The following is a 15,955-nucleotide window of genomic DNA, read 5'->3' as shown; positions in this document are numbered from 1 at the left end:
ACACACACACACACACAAACACAATCACACACACACAAGCACACACACACACAAGCACACACACACACACTCACAAACATACATACACATATAAACATACACGCACACACACACATGCACAAACACATACACGCACACATACATACACATACACACATAAACACACACACGCATTCTCACACACATACACACACATACACACACACATACACACACACGCACCACACAAACACACAGACATACATGCAACGCTCAAGGAGGTGAAAGATCAGTTCCAAAATCGATACTCCATTAATGAAATTATAAGAAAATATTAATTTTGATCACGAAAGAGGACCAGTTCATGATCTAACTTTCTGCAAGCCGACCTGTGACGTCACAGTAAGCGAGTTTTATTTTATAGTGCGGTCAAAAATTCGTGGCGCAACTTATCCTCAAAGTCAAAGTTGAATATTTTTGTAACCCATTCTTTGCACAGCAGTTTGTGTCAATTTGTCTTACCTTAATTATAATTTCCCACTAGAATTGAGGCTGGATTAAAAATCCCTTTCCAAAGATGTATAAAAAAAATACTATAAATCCCCGTCACGCGGAATATGAGATTGTTCACAGCACTTCCCGCTTCTCACACACATTTTACCTACTGATATGGCCTATGCCACAGCTCACAAATGACACGTTTCAGTGGAAAAACTTGTTACAATAAATTCATTTATATTGAACACATTTTTGCAGTAAAGATTCTCAAAACATACGTTGAATAAGCAAAATGCAATGATTAGAAAAAATGGAGGACTTGCTTTTGAAAGCTTTAAACTTTAAACAATCTGTAGATACTATCGACTAGGATTTTTATTAGTATTTATTAAGGATCTAGAATACAGTGTTTAGCTGTTTGAAAAGAATATTAGTTTGTTAAGACAAATTGATAATTTATGTCATTGCGCAAAAGTTGGGAAGTCTACGTTCGATAGATAGAAGAAATACGTTGAGCCACGGATTTTTGACCGCACCATAATAGTCCTTTGTTGGATTTTGTCCTTATATATGGCGAAATTGGGCGCTGCTAATAAGTATTTTCTATCCGCCCGACTTTCGGCGAGGGGACTAAATGTCCCATTTTCAAAGTGGCCTTCACTGTGACTCCATAAACATCTAAAAATACATGTAGTAATTTATAGTCCCTCCATAATGACCTGTTGATGATGACACGTAATCATAGTTCCTATATCATTTACAGATGATAACCTTTAGAACTAAACGAGGAAGCGAAATTGGTTACCTTTCTAACTTTTGCAGGTCGCTGATATGGTAAATGTCCATAGAGCATGGTACAGCAAGGCAACGAGAGTAAAGTAAAGGGAAGAATATAACAACTTAATTGTCATGATCACAAACGTCACATCTCGCCGCAGATTGCAGCGCATTTTCCTTAAATTCCAAAGTGTTGTGCTTATTGCTTCATCGACAACAACAATTAATACTTGTGTGTGCCCCAGATTTTGTTCGTGTGTGTGTGTGTGTGTGTGTGTGTGTGTGTGTGTGTGTGTGTGTGTGTGTTTGTGTGTGTGTGTGTGTGTGCGCACGCGCGTGTATGTATGTGAAAGAGAGAGAACGCAAAAAACACAGAGAGAGAGAGAGAGAGAGAGAGAGAGAGAGAGAGAGAGAGAGAGAGAGAGAGAGAGAGAGGTAAAGAGAGAGATAAAGAGAAAGATGTTGTGAGTGCTTGTGTGTCTGTGTTTTTTACAGGAGACGGGCTCTCAGAGAGAGAGAGAGAGAGAGAGAGAGAGAGAGAGAGAGAGAGAGAGAGAGAGAGGGTGGAAATAAATAAATCGAGAGATGGACTGAAAGATAGATAGACAGACAGATATAGAGACAGACAGATAGACATGCATACATACATACATACATACATACATACATACATACATACATACATACATACATACATACATACATACATACATACATACATACATACATACATACATACATACATACTTACATACAATTGATAGATAGATAGATAGATAGATAAATAGGTAGATAGATAGATAGAAAGATAGATAGATAGATAGATAGATAGATAGATAAATAGATAGATAGATAGTTCAAATCTTATCTTTCCACAGGTTTCTTGGCTGCAGGCTCGGTCGAAGAGAATTGTGGTTGGCCAAAGGAGATAATCCTCTCAAAACGCGGCACCCAGTACTCCTCATTGGAATTCACCTCGTCACAAACGAACTCAACCACTGATGTGTTGTGTAGGACTCGGCTCTCCAGTTTCGATGGCATCAGTGTCCACGTATCGAACTACTACATTACCCGAGGGCTCTCCTTTAAACTGACTGGCGTACTGTATCAATTTGACGCGATTGACGTCGCCTGGGAGTACGGTCAGTTCGCTGACTACTTGACTGTCTGGAGAGCGGCGTTTTTCGTCACTTACTCACGCCCCGCGGGCACAACCTCGGCCAACGAACATGGCTTCCGACTTGGCCTCCGGTACATAACGGAGTCACAGTCACCTTGCTCTGAAGGCAGATGGTCCACTTTTACAGCATCACCACGGACACGGCTGCTGTACCCACCAGGATATCTGGGTAAGAATGTATATTATTATCTCAGGGAACCCGTGTCTTGCAAATGGAAGATTGCAGCTCCGCCTGGGCTCGTACTCGACGTAAAACTCATCACTATTTCTCCAGATGCAGTTATAGAGATCAATGGGGAAAATGGCCGCTATGTCCCCAGAATTGCGGGCAGCAAGAATGTTACAATAACATCTCAACAAAAGGTCAAAGGTTTTGTAGTCGAATACACAGCTGTTCCCATGGAGACGAGATCGTGCAGTGTAAACAACACTGAAGTACTCACTGGCCTCGGGGATTGGTACGTGCTGGACTGGAGAATCCGCCCTTCCGGGAACGAGGATGTCCTGGAATGTGGGATGACCTTTGACAGCGGGTCCGACTCGAGAGTAGTTGAGGTGACGGTTACCGACTACCGGCCCTTGACCAGTGGCCAGTCGTGTGCGGATCAGACTGTCACGGTCATTGACGAGAGCTCAGGGGTCGTGCTGCTGAAAGGTGAAAGGCCAGAAGGTCCGGCGAACTGCACCGAGAGAACCTTTCCTTTCTCAACAATCAGAGCCTCTGGTCGGAAACTGTCCGTTTTCTTGTTCGACAAGAAACACTCTGACGTCCGTGAAACTGGCCTGACGCTAGTGGTCAAATCACGTGACATCAACAGTCAGGTTCTAGACCCGGCTGCTCCTATCTCATACGCCTGGGTTCCGGCTGGACAAATCAGCGAAAATGACACTCTTATGATGACCCTGACACAGGCTGTCACTGCAAACTGTAGCGTTTTGGAAGCGATGGATAAAAATCTGAGCTCTCAGCTGGTTCTAAGCCAGAAGATGTCCGTGTTTAACGGACCTTCAGAAGAATATTTTGAGCTGACCAAAGACTGCAACGGCAACGTCCTGAACAACACGGCTCTCTTCCCGCTTGAGTCTGTCTCGCTAGTCGTCCACGGGCAAAGCGAAGGGTTCTGGATCAAGTACCAGGCTAATCGCGACGTGCCCTGTGAGAGGGTCTACACCCCTGTCACTGGAGCATCTTACATGTTATCGGAAACGGTACAACAGAGAAAGCACCTGGACTGTTACTGGCACCTAATTAATGATAATGGCTTGATCGGAGTCAAAACAAACTTTAGTTCTTATGACATTGACAACGAGGTCCAATCATTCTTCTTTTGGATGGTTTCCGACGTCCCATTTTACTCGCCGGCAATCGTTCCGGGTCGTCTCTCTGTTCTGGCCAGTGACGGGGACCTTAACTCCCACCAGCCTTTGCTGACTAACTATTACTTTCTCATAGACCCCGACCTGTGGCTGTACGCAGCGAGCAACCTGACCGTGCGGCTGGAAGTAGACAGGCCCAATCCCCACACCAATCTGGAATTTCAGTACAAAACACTCCCGTACGAAAACTGGGTGCAGAAATCTTGCTCGATGCCGATCCTAAACGCCACGAGCGAGATGCAGCAGATGGAGACGTTTAACTATCCCGACTACATGTTGTCCGACCTGGATTGTCAGTGGAACATCACCAGAGCTGACCCAAGCCATCTTGTCACCCTTGAAGTGTCCAGCATACGATATATCAAGCTCTGTGAAGGGGATGACAGGCCCGTCCAACTGACAGTGTATCTGTACTCAGAGAGAGACACATCGGGCACTGAGTTGGACATCTGTGGGACCCGTGGATTTTGGGGGTTTGCACAAGCATTCGCTCAGGAGACTGTGATGCTGAGACTGAAAGTCACGCGACCTGTGATCCGGGGTCTATACTTCAGGTACTCATCAATTGACCCACAAGACACGGAGTACACAGCGTGTAATGAAACCATCCATCTTGGCGATAAGACGGTGTCTCGTAACGTCACTTTCTACCCTCATCACTTCCCAGGGCCCACTGTATGCTACTGGAGATTTCTCTCCGGTTCAGAGAGCCAGGCGGTTATCTTGACCAACATGGACTTTAATTTCATCCCCCCAAATTGGCAAAACGACGTGTACCTTCCCCCCGGGAAAGTAGATTTTATCTCGGTGGTGAACGGCACACCTAAAACCATCCTGTCCACTGAAACTATGACGTCACACTCGTACGTTGTCAGCATAGAAAACGAAATGCTCCTCCAGGTTGATCTAACGGAGTACCTAGCTCGAAAAATGACCTTGACCTTCACTGCGAACACCATACCCATTACAGGCTGCAACGGCACCACCCTGACCTTGACAGTGCCAGCCAACGGGGCGTATCAGGATCTGACGTCACCAAACTACCCGGACCGCTACCCGCCCAACTCACGCTGCGCGTATATTTTGAGATCGGAGGACGACACCAAGGTAATTGAAATGAGCGTCCGTGACCTTGATATCCCCAAACTGAGCCAACACTTGACATGTACTGACTATATGACCTACGACCGAGTGGTTATTGTCAATGACGAGTACTCAAGATACACGCTCTGTAATGACGGTCAAGACCACAAGAAGCCAATTTTCAGTAGTAGACCCGAGGTCAAGATTGAATTCTTCTCTTATGAGGTTCAGCAAGGTCACGGTTTTCTTATTAAGTACCGCGCTGTCGATCGGCATCACTTCCCTCCAAGTTCTAAATCTCCGGACAATGACTCTTTAGTAGCTATCGTCTGTGGTTCTGTGGCTGGCTTCGTGGGGCTGGTCATAATTGTGGCAGTGTTGATAAGACTACGCAGAGCTCGCAGCCACACTCAGAATACTGAAGTTTATGTACTGGGGCAAGCAAAGAAAATGTAATAACCTGCGAGCTAGACCAGAAACGATAAAGCCGTCTTTACTAAAGTCCACATCGTCAGCACCATTAGGCTAGCTCAAAATTTTAAAGTTTTATCTGCTCAGTACCTAGTTTTGAGAAATTCGACGTCCAAGATTTTGAGTTTCACACTATTTCAAGCTTTTTCTAATGCCGCGTTCAAAATATCTTGATAACGGCTGAGAATAATCTTACGATTTTGATAGAGCAGAGAGAGCAATTGATTTCTGACCCTATGTCTTACTCTGAGTGACTCAAAACAACCCAAAATGTCAGATAGAACTTTGTAATTCTGAGGCTGCGATAACTTAGACACCTCAGTAATCATTATTTCTTTATTTCTTTTTGAGAAAATCAAATATTAAGGTCATCGTGGTGAAATCAGGGGCTGGTCAAATTACCGAAATTGAAGAAACCAACATTTTTTGCGGCTGTTAGGCAGTTTTTATCAATTTTTAAATTTCTTTTTAGGCCAGCACTTTTTTTATAGTAATTTAAACACACATGTCAGTGTGGGTTTTACTGAAAAACGCTCGTTGATTAAAAGCACAAAAAATGTAATTTATCAGGTTTCAACCTTTGGCGCTCATTTTCTCGCTAATTTTACTTTTTGAAAACTGGTGACGCCCATCTTCTTCAATGGCAAATATCTCGAATTCTGGTCGAGATAGATGTGCTTTTTAAAAATCGACTTCATCAAAAACGTACATGCTTTTAGATGTTACTAATAACTCCACATGCCCCAATATTGTGGAGCCTCTTTTTCCACCACGCCGTGACTCAAATAAACAGAGAGCACCTCGATCAAAGCCCTGGCTTAGTAAGTAAGTACATGTATGGGTCTAATACCCATATCAACACTAGAGAGGACCACCGAATGTTACGTCCATCTTGGTGATAGGAGAGAACTAATTAATTAATCAGTAGTCAAGCAAGATACAAACTGAGGTAAGGGAGCGCCCGAACCATGACTTTGGCACTCTTTCAGTTTCTGTTAAAAACATCTACGATTACCAACACACCATCCAGCACAACGTGCCTACATTTTAAAAAAAATTCGATGGCAACAAGGCTAGAGGGCGACCGAGAAAGACCTTGATAGATGGAGTCAGGGAAACAATCCGGCTGGCGACAGAGAGACGTCTCTTTCTTCCTGCGACACCAAAAAGGGTATAAGCGGCGGATAAAAGTAAAAGTAAAGTAAAGTTAAAAACATGAAGTTTTCGTTTTATTACAAGTTTTATGACACTAGGAGCACCATTAAGTTATGATTAAAATTATTTAATATATTACCTATATTTGGCAAAGTCATGGCTCGTGTTCTCCAGTGGCTAAGTGAGTTGTGAGTTCAGACTTATGAGTAATGTCAAACAAGTCTCGGTGACGCAGAATTTAGAACGGTAATCACTAGGGTGTGTCTTTGAGCAAGACACGACAACCCTTTGCTAAAAAAACAGGATGCTCCACAGTGGCAAACAGCGATGGTATGTTTGTGAAATTGTTCTGTATTGGTGTAATATTGCGTATTAAATACGTTTATATAATTTATGTATGCCTGCATTTCTAATCATGTACTTGTGTAGGCCTATGTATGTTTGCCATTTGTAACTCAATTTTCCCAATAAAGATCAATAGAAATGTGAGTAAGTTTATTATTTAAGTATGAATGTAAGCAATATTAACAGATAGTGCATTTCTTTATGATTAACAAATAAATAAAGTACATGTAATCAAGACCACTATCTTCATTGTTAGTTATTTAGTTACTTGTTGTTTTGAGAGCAGGTGACAATAGCGGACATTTGTGTCGCAACACGGTGGGAGCAGGCGCTCCTCGTCAGCGCTTGGACATATTATGGACTTATTGGAATAATCTTAATTTAAAGCCCGTTCCTTTCTTTTGCTTTTGACGAAAAAAAAGTTATCTATTTCTAGCACAGGTCGAGATATTTGTGCTTGAAGGAGGGGGAGGTTGCAAAATTAGGTAGAAAATTGCGGCCGAAATTTGGTGACTTTCAAAGTTTGAGTGTTCTTGAAAGCTGCAAATTTACACATTCCCCTTTTAATCAATGTTTCTGTTTCAATAAAATCCGCACAGAAATGTATCTTTAAAAGATATAAACGTTTTAGAGCCAAAACGAAAGCGACAAAATTTGCTCAACGGGCAAAAAATGTCGGTTTCTTTGAAATCGTTATTTTAACGATTGCTCAAACTTGTTGTTCAAACATGGACCATGTGCTTTTAAAAACATTTATATATATTTTTTTTTTTTATTTGGGGGGGGGGGGGGGGGTGTAAGGTTTTTTTACCGCGCTCGCAACTGCAAAGGGTCATACGAGCGTGCGGGACTCATTGAACATTTCCAGTTGGTAAGGATTTTTTTAAATTTGCCCGAGTGGTGGCCGACGCTTACTCTTATCGATTTTGAACCACCAAGGGATCTTTAACATACGCAACTTGCAAGGGGGCCTCCAAGATTTTTCGTCTTTATCCGAGAAGGCTAGGTGTAGATCTTTCCTGCCAAAAGATCAGGAATGTGACTGAAACACAGCAGTAAAAAGACATTGAGTAGCAGTAGAAAGGCTGCAGAGTGAGTCAGGAGCCCACAAGAGAGGTCAAAGAGGGTGAGAGTGTGGGAGCAGAAAGTGGAGATGAAAGCAGACGCCAGAACCTGATTAGAGAGCAGGAGAGGAGGTGAAAGGAGAACATTTTGGAGAAGACAATTTTTCCGTCCATGTCCGGATTCGAACCCAGGGCCTATCAACTGAGAGGCGAACACTGTAACCTCTCGACCGCTAGAGCCCCTACAGTAACAGTATGCTTGGTTTACTCCGGTCTTCTTTATATACGTTGCGGTTTGTCTTTTCAAGTGTCGAGAAAAAGGAAAAAGAAAATCCAACAAGATTTAGTTTTCAGCGTGGCGCAAATAAATAACATATTTTGTGAGGCAGCGTGGTGGAATCAGGCTCTCGTCAAGTTTTGGGCATGTAGAGTTATTGGTATCATCTTAAAGCTTGTTTACTTGTCTTTTTTTGGATGGAAAAAATACCCATTTATCTTAAATACAAGTCGAGATATTTGCGAAAGAAGGAGGTGGGGGTCACCTGTTTTCAGAAGTAAAATTAGTGAGAAAATGGCGCCAAAGATTAGTTATTTCCTTAGTTTAAGAGTCCGTGGTAGCTGAAAATTAACAACTTCGTGCCTTTATTCAACGCTTTTCAGAAAAATCCACTCAGAAATGAGTTCTTTAATGGGCATGAAAGGCGTTGAGCCAAAAAAGGAAAAATTTGATAAAAATTCACAAACCTGCGAAAAAATGCAAGTTTCTTCAGCTTGATTATTTTGAAGAGAGCCTGATTCCACCACGCTGCCTCACATTTCTATCGAGCACAATCGAAATGATCCAAGACGGCCTTCCTAAGACAGACTACGATCGAGTCACAAATGCTCAACTATAGGAAAAAAACAAGCCAAAGATAGGTAAAGGAAGACATACAGGTGAAGAAATGGAAAAGGATTGGGCACACACTGCGGAGACCCCCGACAAGCACCATCAGACAAGCTTTGACATGGAATCCACTAGGAAAACGTAAGAAAGGAAGACCAAAGATGACATGGAGGCGAGCGGTACAAGCAGAAATGGAAAAGGAGGGGACATCATGGAAACAGCTAGAAAAGGATACACAGGACAGGCTTCGGGAGAAATGTTGTTGATTTCCTATTCTCCACGAGGAGTTAAAAAGGCAAGAGACAGAGAGAGAGAGAGAGAGAGAGAGAGAGAGAGAGAGAGAGAGAGAGAGAGAAGACGACAGATTGATGTCTAGGAAAGTGGAATTGAAAAGTAGACAAAAAGTGCAAGGGGTAAATGGGAATTGGTCATTTGAACAGGTCTTGATAAGTGGCTGTTATAGAGGCATGGAAGGGTAGGAGGCAGTGTAAAGCTGTCGGGTGTTTGGGGGGGAGGGGGGTGTTAAGGCTGTCGTTTGATGGGGGAGGGGGAGATTGACCAGAGCTGATAGATTCAACAACAGAACAACGTATGTATTTGATCTTGGTTTTGCTTGTTTGAGAGAACGGAAAAAGGGTAGGATCGAGACAACGATAAGCAACAATCGTGGGAGAGAGTTAGATAACGAAAGAAAGGAGCAGATCAAAAAGCAACCCGTAAGAAAATGTGGCGACACATCCGTTTGTATCACCTTCTTTTCAAATCTCAAAATACATTACTGAAGAACATTGTATGTTCTAAATGTTTTGAAACTCACAGAAGTACTCAAAACGGTGGTAGTTTCAAAGTGGTTTATTCTGTAAGTAAAAAACATACAAGATCCTTAATGCTGATCTGACTATACAATTTATAAACCAATAATGGTTCTCTCACTTACCCTTTTCCATCTCTCACTCACCAAGTTACTCATTCAATTAATCTAACCCCCTCCCAGCCCACACACCCACACGTACACACGGTATAAATGATAATAATAATAATAATAATAATAATAATAATAATAATAATAATAGTAATAATAATAATAATAATAATAATAATAATAGTAAAACAGCATTTGTATAGCGCATAAATCCGCTCTACAGCAAGCTCTATATGCGCTTTATATAATTACCCCAGCAGACCTTAGAACACGAAAAAAAAACACATTCTCAGCTTCCAGGGAAGCACACAGTTAATGCAGCTGATTAAGCGCTCAAACAGTAACAAACTGACAAGATCTTTCACTGTCTATAGCTGGGTACCCATTCCCAGCTGGGTGAAGTGAGGAACATTCGTGTAAAGTTCCTTTCCCAAGGACATAAGGTCGGGTCCCTGACGGGATTTGAACCCACGACTTTACGGTTGCAATTCTATGAGCCTAACCACTAGGCCACCGCCGCCACAATTCACCCCCCCCCCCCCCCAAATTCTCTATCAGTCTCATCTTGAAGTCCAATCTAGAAGCATTCTCATCAATCTCCACACCCCAATCAATGGCCCATCTTCTCAAGTTTCACATCCACTTCCTCTTGTTGCGCATGCGTGAGTCCAGCTTCTGGTTCCGGTTTGTCCTGTGTGGCCAGCGAGCCTGTGAACTGGACGATGACCAACGCTAGCACAGACACGTAATACAGAGCGCCGAAGTAGTTGAAGGCAGAGCTGTAGGTTCCTGCTATGTCGCTCAGAGACCCTGTTGGGGAGAAACACTGGTGTACTGGTGTATTTTTATCTGATTAATTCAATTTTTAAGTTTGTTTTTATTGAACTTTAAATTTAAATAACTAACTAATTCATTCATTCATTCATTCATTCATTCATTCATTCATTCATTCATTCATTCATTCATTCATTCATTCATTCATTTGTTTATGTATTTAAGTATTTATTTATTTATTTATTTATGTATATATTTATTTATTGCAACTGCATAAGGCAGTATGAGCGCGCGGGGAACATAAAGCATTTTTCAGCACAGACACGTAGTACAGGGCGCCGAAGTAGTTGAAGGCAGAGCTGTAGGTTCCTGCTATGTCGCTCAGAGACCCTGTGGGGGAGAAACACTGATGTACGCTTCTCTCTGATCTTTTTGTTTTAGTAAGGGTTTTAAGGCACTTGCAACACAATACGGTCATATAAGTTCCGATCTCTCCGACCTGAACTGGGTTGTTGGTTTTTTAATATTTTTCTTTATTTGCTTTTGTTTTTTGTTTTTTGTTTTTTTTCTTCTTTTATTTTTTTTTTGGGGGGGGGGGTTGTTTTTTAGATTCATGTATTAAGTTAAATTGAATTGAATTTTTACATTTTATTTATTTATTTATTTTTTAAAATTATTTGCTTATTTATATATTCATTAATTTATTAATTAATCAATATTTTGTTGGGGGGAGGGGTAGTAAGTGTTTTAGGGAGCTCGAAACTGCATAAGGTCACGACATGGACGCGCGAGACACATGAAACATTTTTCCCCTGGTAGAAAACTTTGCATTTTCCCCGGGTGGCGACAGAAACTTGCCCTTATCAATTTCTGTACCCCCAAAAGGGATCTTTAATCTGCGCAACTTGCACAAGGGACCACCAAGATTTTTCACCCTTATCTGAGAAGGCTATAGATAGATAGATAGATAGATAGATAGATAGATAGATAGATAGATAGATAGATAAATAGATAGATAGATAGATAGATAGAGGTAGAAAGGAAGGGAGCGACAGAGATTTAGAGAGGCAGAGAGACAGACAGGCAGACTCTTCTCCTCCCCTGTCCCCTCCTCCCCTACCCTTTTCCCCCCAGTCTACTCACCCCGGAGACAAGATGTACTCACCACCGACCGGGAAAGACACACCGATGCCCACCCCGCATGCTATGCTGAAGAAGCCCAGGGCAGGCCCCATGTTCTCCAGACCAATCACTTCGATCACCACCAACGTCTGATGGGGGGAGGGGGGGAATACAGGAGAAGATGCAATAAGATAACGGAGCCAATGAAAAGATTTTATAAAGAATCTATAACTTATAGACTTATAGTATAAGTTATCTGATAACATTGGAATGATGCAATAAGACGATATGAAGATGAGAAAATACAAAAAGATAATGTAAATGAGATAATGGGAAGATACGAAAAGATATCAGAAAAATGAGTAGATGCAATAAGATCATGGGAAAAGTGATACTATAATAATATTATAATTTGCAAAGCGGCGATAAGGCAATAGAGTCAATTGGAACGACTAAATAATATCAAGAAAATGGAACAATCGATAAGGTCCCATAAGGTAATAGGAACACTTTAATGGTTGGAAAAGTGATAAGGTAGTAGGCCTATACGATAATGGGTACCCATGAGAACATACAAACAATAAAATAAAAGAAACAAGAAAAGATATGACTAGGTAATTGGAATATAAAGTAGATGATAACTAACGTGTTAAGATACTATTCGCCAATGGGCAAGTGGGAGGTTGTGATATGATAAAGGGGAAAACAACACGATACGTATGATGAGGGAGAAAGTGAGAAGACACGATACGACAATGGCAAAAGCGATAAGATACAATAATAATATCATGAACAAGAAAAATACAATAAAGGAAACTTGAGAAGATACTACGACATAATTGTAAATATTTTACACCGCCATTAACGTAATTTGAATTATTTAGGAAGCCGGCTGCTCCGACCACCTTCAACACGGCAAATTGAGACTGAGTAATAAAAACATACATTATCCCTGCAGAAAGAAGGAAGTAGCGAGGTGAAATAGAATTTCACAAGTTACAACGTTTTCAAAATCATGCTGCTAGGCTTGTACTAAAGAAAAAGAAGAGGGACCACATTACTCCCATGTTAAGAACGTTGCATTGGCTTCCCGTGTCAGCTAGAATGTCATATAAAATTGCAATATTATGTCATAAATGTGTCAGTAACAAAGCTCCCTCATATCTTAGTGATCTCATCCAGATTTATGTTCCATCTAGATCACTAAGATCAGGCGACCAGTATCTTTTACGAGTTCCTAGAAAAGGCGGTAAAAAATTAGCCGAAAGATCGTTCGCCCACCTTGCTCCGTCAGTTTGGAACTCTCTTCCCCAACCATTGAGACATACAACATCTGAGTATAGATTTAAAAAATCTTTAAAGACACATTTAATGACATCCTTTTTAAGTCAGTAGATTCATCTTCAGTACAATGTTATGTAAATGTCTATGTATCCATTTATGTATTTTGTGAATTGCAGTGTATATATTATTTTATTCTCATTTCGTGACGATGTGTAATCGTGTGCGTGTGATAAGCAAGTAGATGTGTGTGTGTGTGTGTGTGTGTGTGTGTGTGTGTGTGTGTGTGTGTGCGTGTGTGTGTGTGTGTGTGTGTGTGTGTGTGTGTGTGTGTGTGTGAGTGTGTGTTTGTGTGTGTTTGGCATACATGTGTGCGTGTTATGTGTTCATGAGTGTGTATGCGTGTGTGTGTGTGTATATGTATATGTGTGTGTGTTTGTGTGTATATGAGTGTGTGTCTGTGAGTGTGTGTGTGTGTGTCACGTGCATGAATATTTTTCTTACATGCATTTATGTAAAGCGCCTAGAGCTGTGTTTACACGGGAGTGGGCGCTATAGAAATGATCTTCATTATTATTATTATTATTATAATTTTCTTCATGAGAATTGAACTCGCCTCATGATTTGTCTGGAACAGCAAAGAGTCTAACCATGACTCCAGTAACACCGATAGGAAGAGAACTTTAAAATTGTAATGTAAATTAAGAATGTTTGCCCCATGGACACAGTTCAGATTATTTAGGAGGCGAGTGTCGACTTTGCTTTTAAGGAAAAACCAGGCCTGAGACACACAGACACACAAACCTCAGTCCCCTTTCCCTAAGTGTTAAGAATTGTGTCAATTGAGGCTTAGAACATTTCCTCAACCAGCGAGTCATACGTTTTATTAGCTGAGTACCCGTACGATGAAAGAACGGACTCAAAAGAATTGAGCGTCAAATCATTGTGGAACTAGTGGGCACTGCTTGTGACGGGAACTCCCACTTGTTTACAAATGGCGTCTTAAAAGATGGACTTTCCCAGGATTAATTTTAAGCGAATCTAAAGAAAAACGGAAAATTAACTACAGTGACTTCCAACTCCTTATTATAAATGTGCATCCTTTAAATGATTCTAAACCACTGTTAATTTTTTTAAATTTGAAATTTAAGTGGTTTGGAAGTTTTAGGCGACCAAAGTGACGAAGTTTCCCAAATATAATATGTATAGATACTAAAAATTGTTAGATTTTTTTAATCGATATTTCGCAAAATTTGGCGTCAGTTGCATGGACTAAGGATATTTTGTTTTGTTTTCGAAATTTAAATTATAATGAAAGTAAAAAAAAAAAAAGAATAAAAGACGCATGATGTCTGTACCATTGTTAGACGAGTGAAACAGATGTTTGTGTTTTGTTTCTTCTGTTTGGACTTAGAACAGTTGAAGACTATGCCGCCAATCCCCAGCACCCAAAAACTCGCCTGCATGGCCCAGAAAGTGGCTGTAAAGAGTCCGTTGAGAGCAGCTAACGCCATGAGGGAGGGGAGGTCAGAGAGAAAGCTGGTGAAGTGGTACAGCGTGCCGCACACAAACAGGGGAGCCATCAGTACCGTAGAGGGACGCATGAAGCCCAGGTGGAGGATCAGCCCTGGGGACACATTACGTCTTGTATAATGGTTGTCGTGACTTTTGTCGGGAGTTTGTCGTAACCTTTGTCGTGACTTTTGTCGTGAGTTTGTCGTGACTTTTGTCACACTTGTTCAGCCGGTCAGATTTTTCACCCTTTAGTCCAGCACTTTTACAGTTATTTCCCCTGACCGAGCAGTTCAAATGCAGCAAGGGAGTAATTATTGTAACATAAGGTGTCTTCACAGCTGACTCATTTAGACTAATAAACAAGAGAGGATGGCGTTATATTTACTACCTGTTCCTCATGATGGTGGTTTGCTACCACACACAACTCCAGTCATGACTTTTGTTCCCCTGGGAGGCTAAACATGGGTTGCCGAGGCCAAGATTTATACGGCCCTCCCATGCTCCTAAATGGCCACAAAGCCAACCTTCGTGAAAGAATTGTGAGTCCCACAGAGTTTTCCCAGTGTTTTGGTAAAGACAGCGTTGTTGATCCTCTTCTGCTTTACTTCACCTCTCAACAAGTTTAAAAGGGACCTTACATATTCACCGTTTGGACGTTTGAAAACTGGTAAGTAAAACTCCATTACTAGCTCCCTCGTGTTATTGTTTTAAATTAGTTATTCTTTAAAATGAGCACAATATAAACAAAACACACTTTATTACTCCATTGTCTTATTATTCTGATGAATAGTTGATAGTATTAGAGCATGAGAGAAAGTTGTGTTACAATTAATGTTATTATTAATATGAGGAGACTGAAATCCTTTATCTACGTGGTTTTGTCATACCTGTATAAATTACTATGACAGAAAGAAGTAAATACAATATATGAACAAGATTAGGTTTTTGGCTCCACCTTTATTGAAAGTATCAACCCTTCTTTTTGCTTCTTATCTAAATGGTGTACACAGACTCTGATAGTTGCCTACTTTTTGCTTTTTACAGATACCAGGTCTCCAGTATGCATACTTTTGGAGAACACATGGATAATCTCCAGCCTTTATGTCGCTTTTGTGGCAGCAAGATAGGGGCAAAATCTGCCAAGCCTAAGGACTGTAGTGCCTACAGGGATTCTATCTGGGCAGTTTACGCCATCAACATACAGGATGACGTTCCTGGCCAGCACCCAAAGCAAGATGTGTCAGAGGTGCTACAGGACAATGCTCAGTTATTAGAAAAAAAAGATTATATTAATGATGGCTGACATGCCTGCAAAGAGAGCTAGAGAAATCTCTTGGGAGCCCTACAACAGTGAGTGTTACCAATGTAGTACATGTAGAATGTCTCAGAAAAAAGGGATAGGGGGTCGCAAAAAAAAAGCCAGATTTTTCACACAATGAAACATTTTTACTTTACAACTTGAGCCAGGATAATATATTTAGTTCTCTTTATGATAATAGCACTATCAGCTTTTTACCCAAGATGAA

The 15,955-nt window shown here is 41.1% G+C and overlaps 2 protein-coding genes across 2 annotated transcripts in view; one reads left to right on the top strand and one right to left on the bottom strand.

The window, feature by feature from the left end:
• Positions 1-5,502, top strand: part of LOC101849738 — a 14,409-nt gene extending 8,907 nt beyond the window's left edge. The window contains exon 2 of the mRNA XM_005089606.2: positions 2,133-5,502. Within this exon, the coding sequence (XP_005089663.1) occupies positions 2,133-5,350 (3,218 nt within the window). The 3' untranslated portion in view covers positions 5,351-5,502. The remainder of the gene's footprint in view (positions 1-2,132) is intronic.
• A 7,077-nt stretch (positions 5,503-12,579) lies between these two features.
• LOC101856994 overlaps positions 12,580-15,955 on the bottom strand; it is a gene marked incomplete at its 5' end in the record, with an annotated part of 10,727 nt that continues 7,351 nt past the window's right edge. The window contains 2 exon segments of the mRNA XM_035969510.1: positions 12,580-12,585; positions 14,375-14,541. Coding sequence (XP_035825403.1) covers positions 12,580-12,585; positions 14,375-14,541 — 173 coding nt within the window.

Source organism: Aplysia californica, unplaced genomic scaffold (genome assembly GCF_000002075.1).
Source record: "Aplysia californica isolate F4 #8 unplaced genomic scaffold, AplCal3.0 scaffold00007, whole genome shotgun sequence".
Classification (NCBI taxonomy): Eukaryota; Metazoa; Mollusca; class Gastropoda; order Aplysiida; family Aplysiidae; genus Aplysia; species Aplysia californica.
Note: the sequence above shows the minus strand (reverse complement) of the source record. Positions and strands in the feature narration are given on the sequence as shown.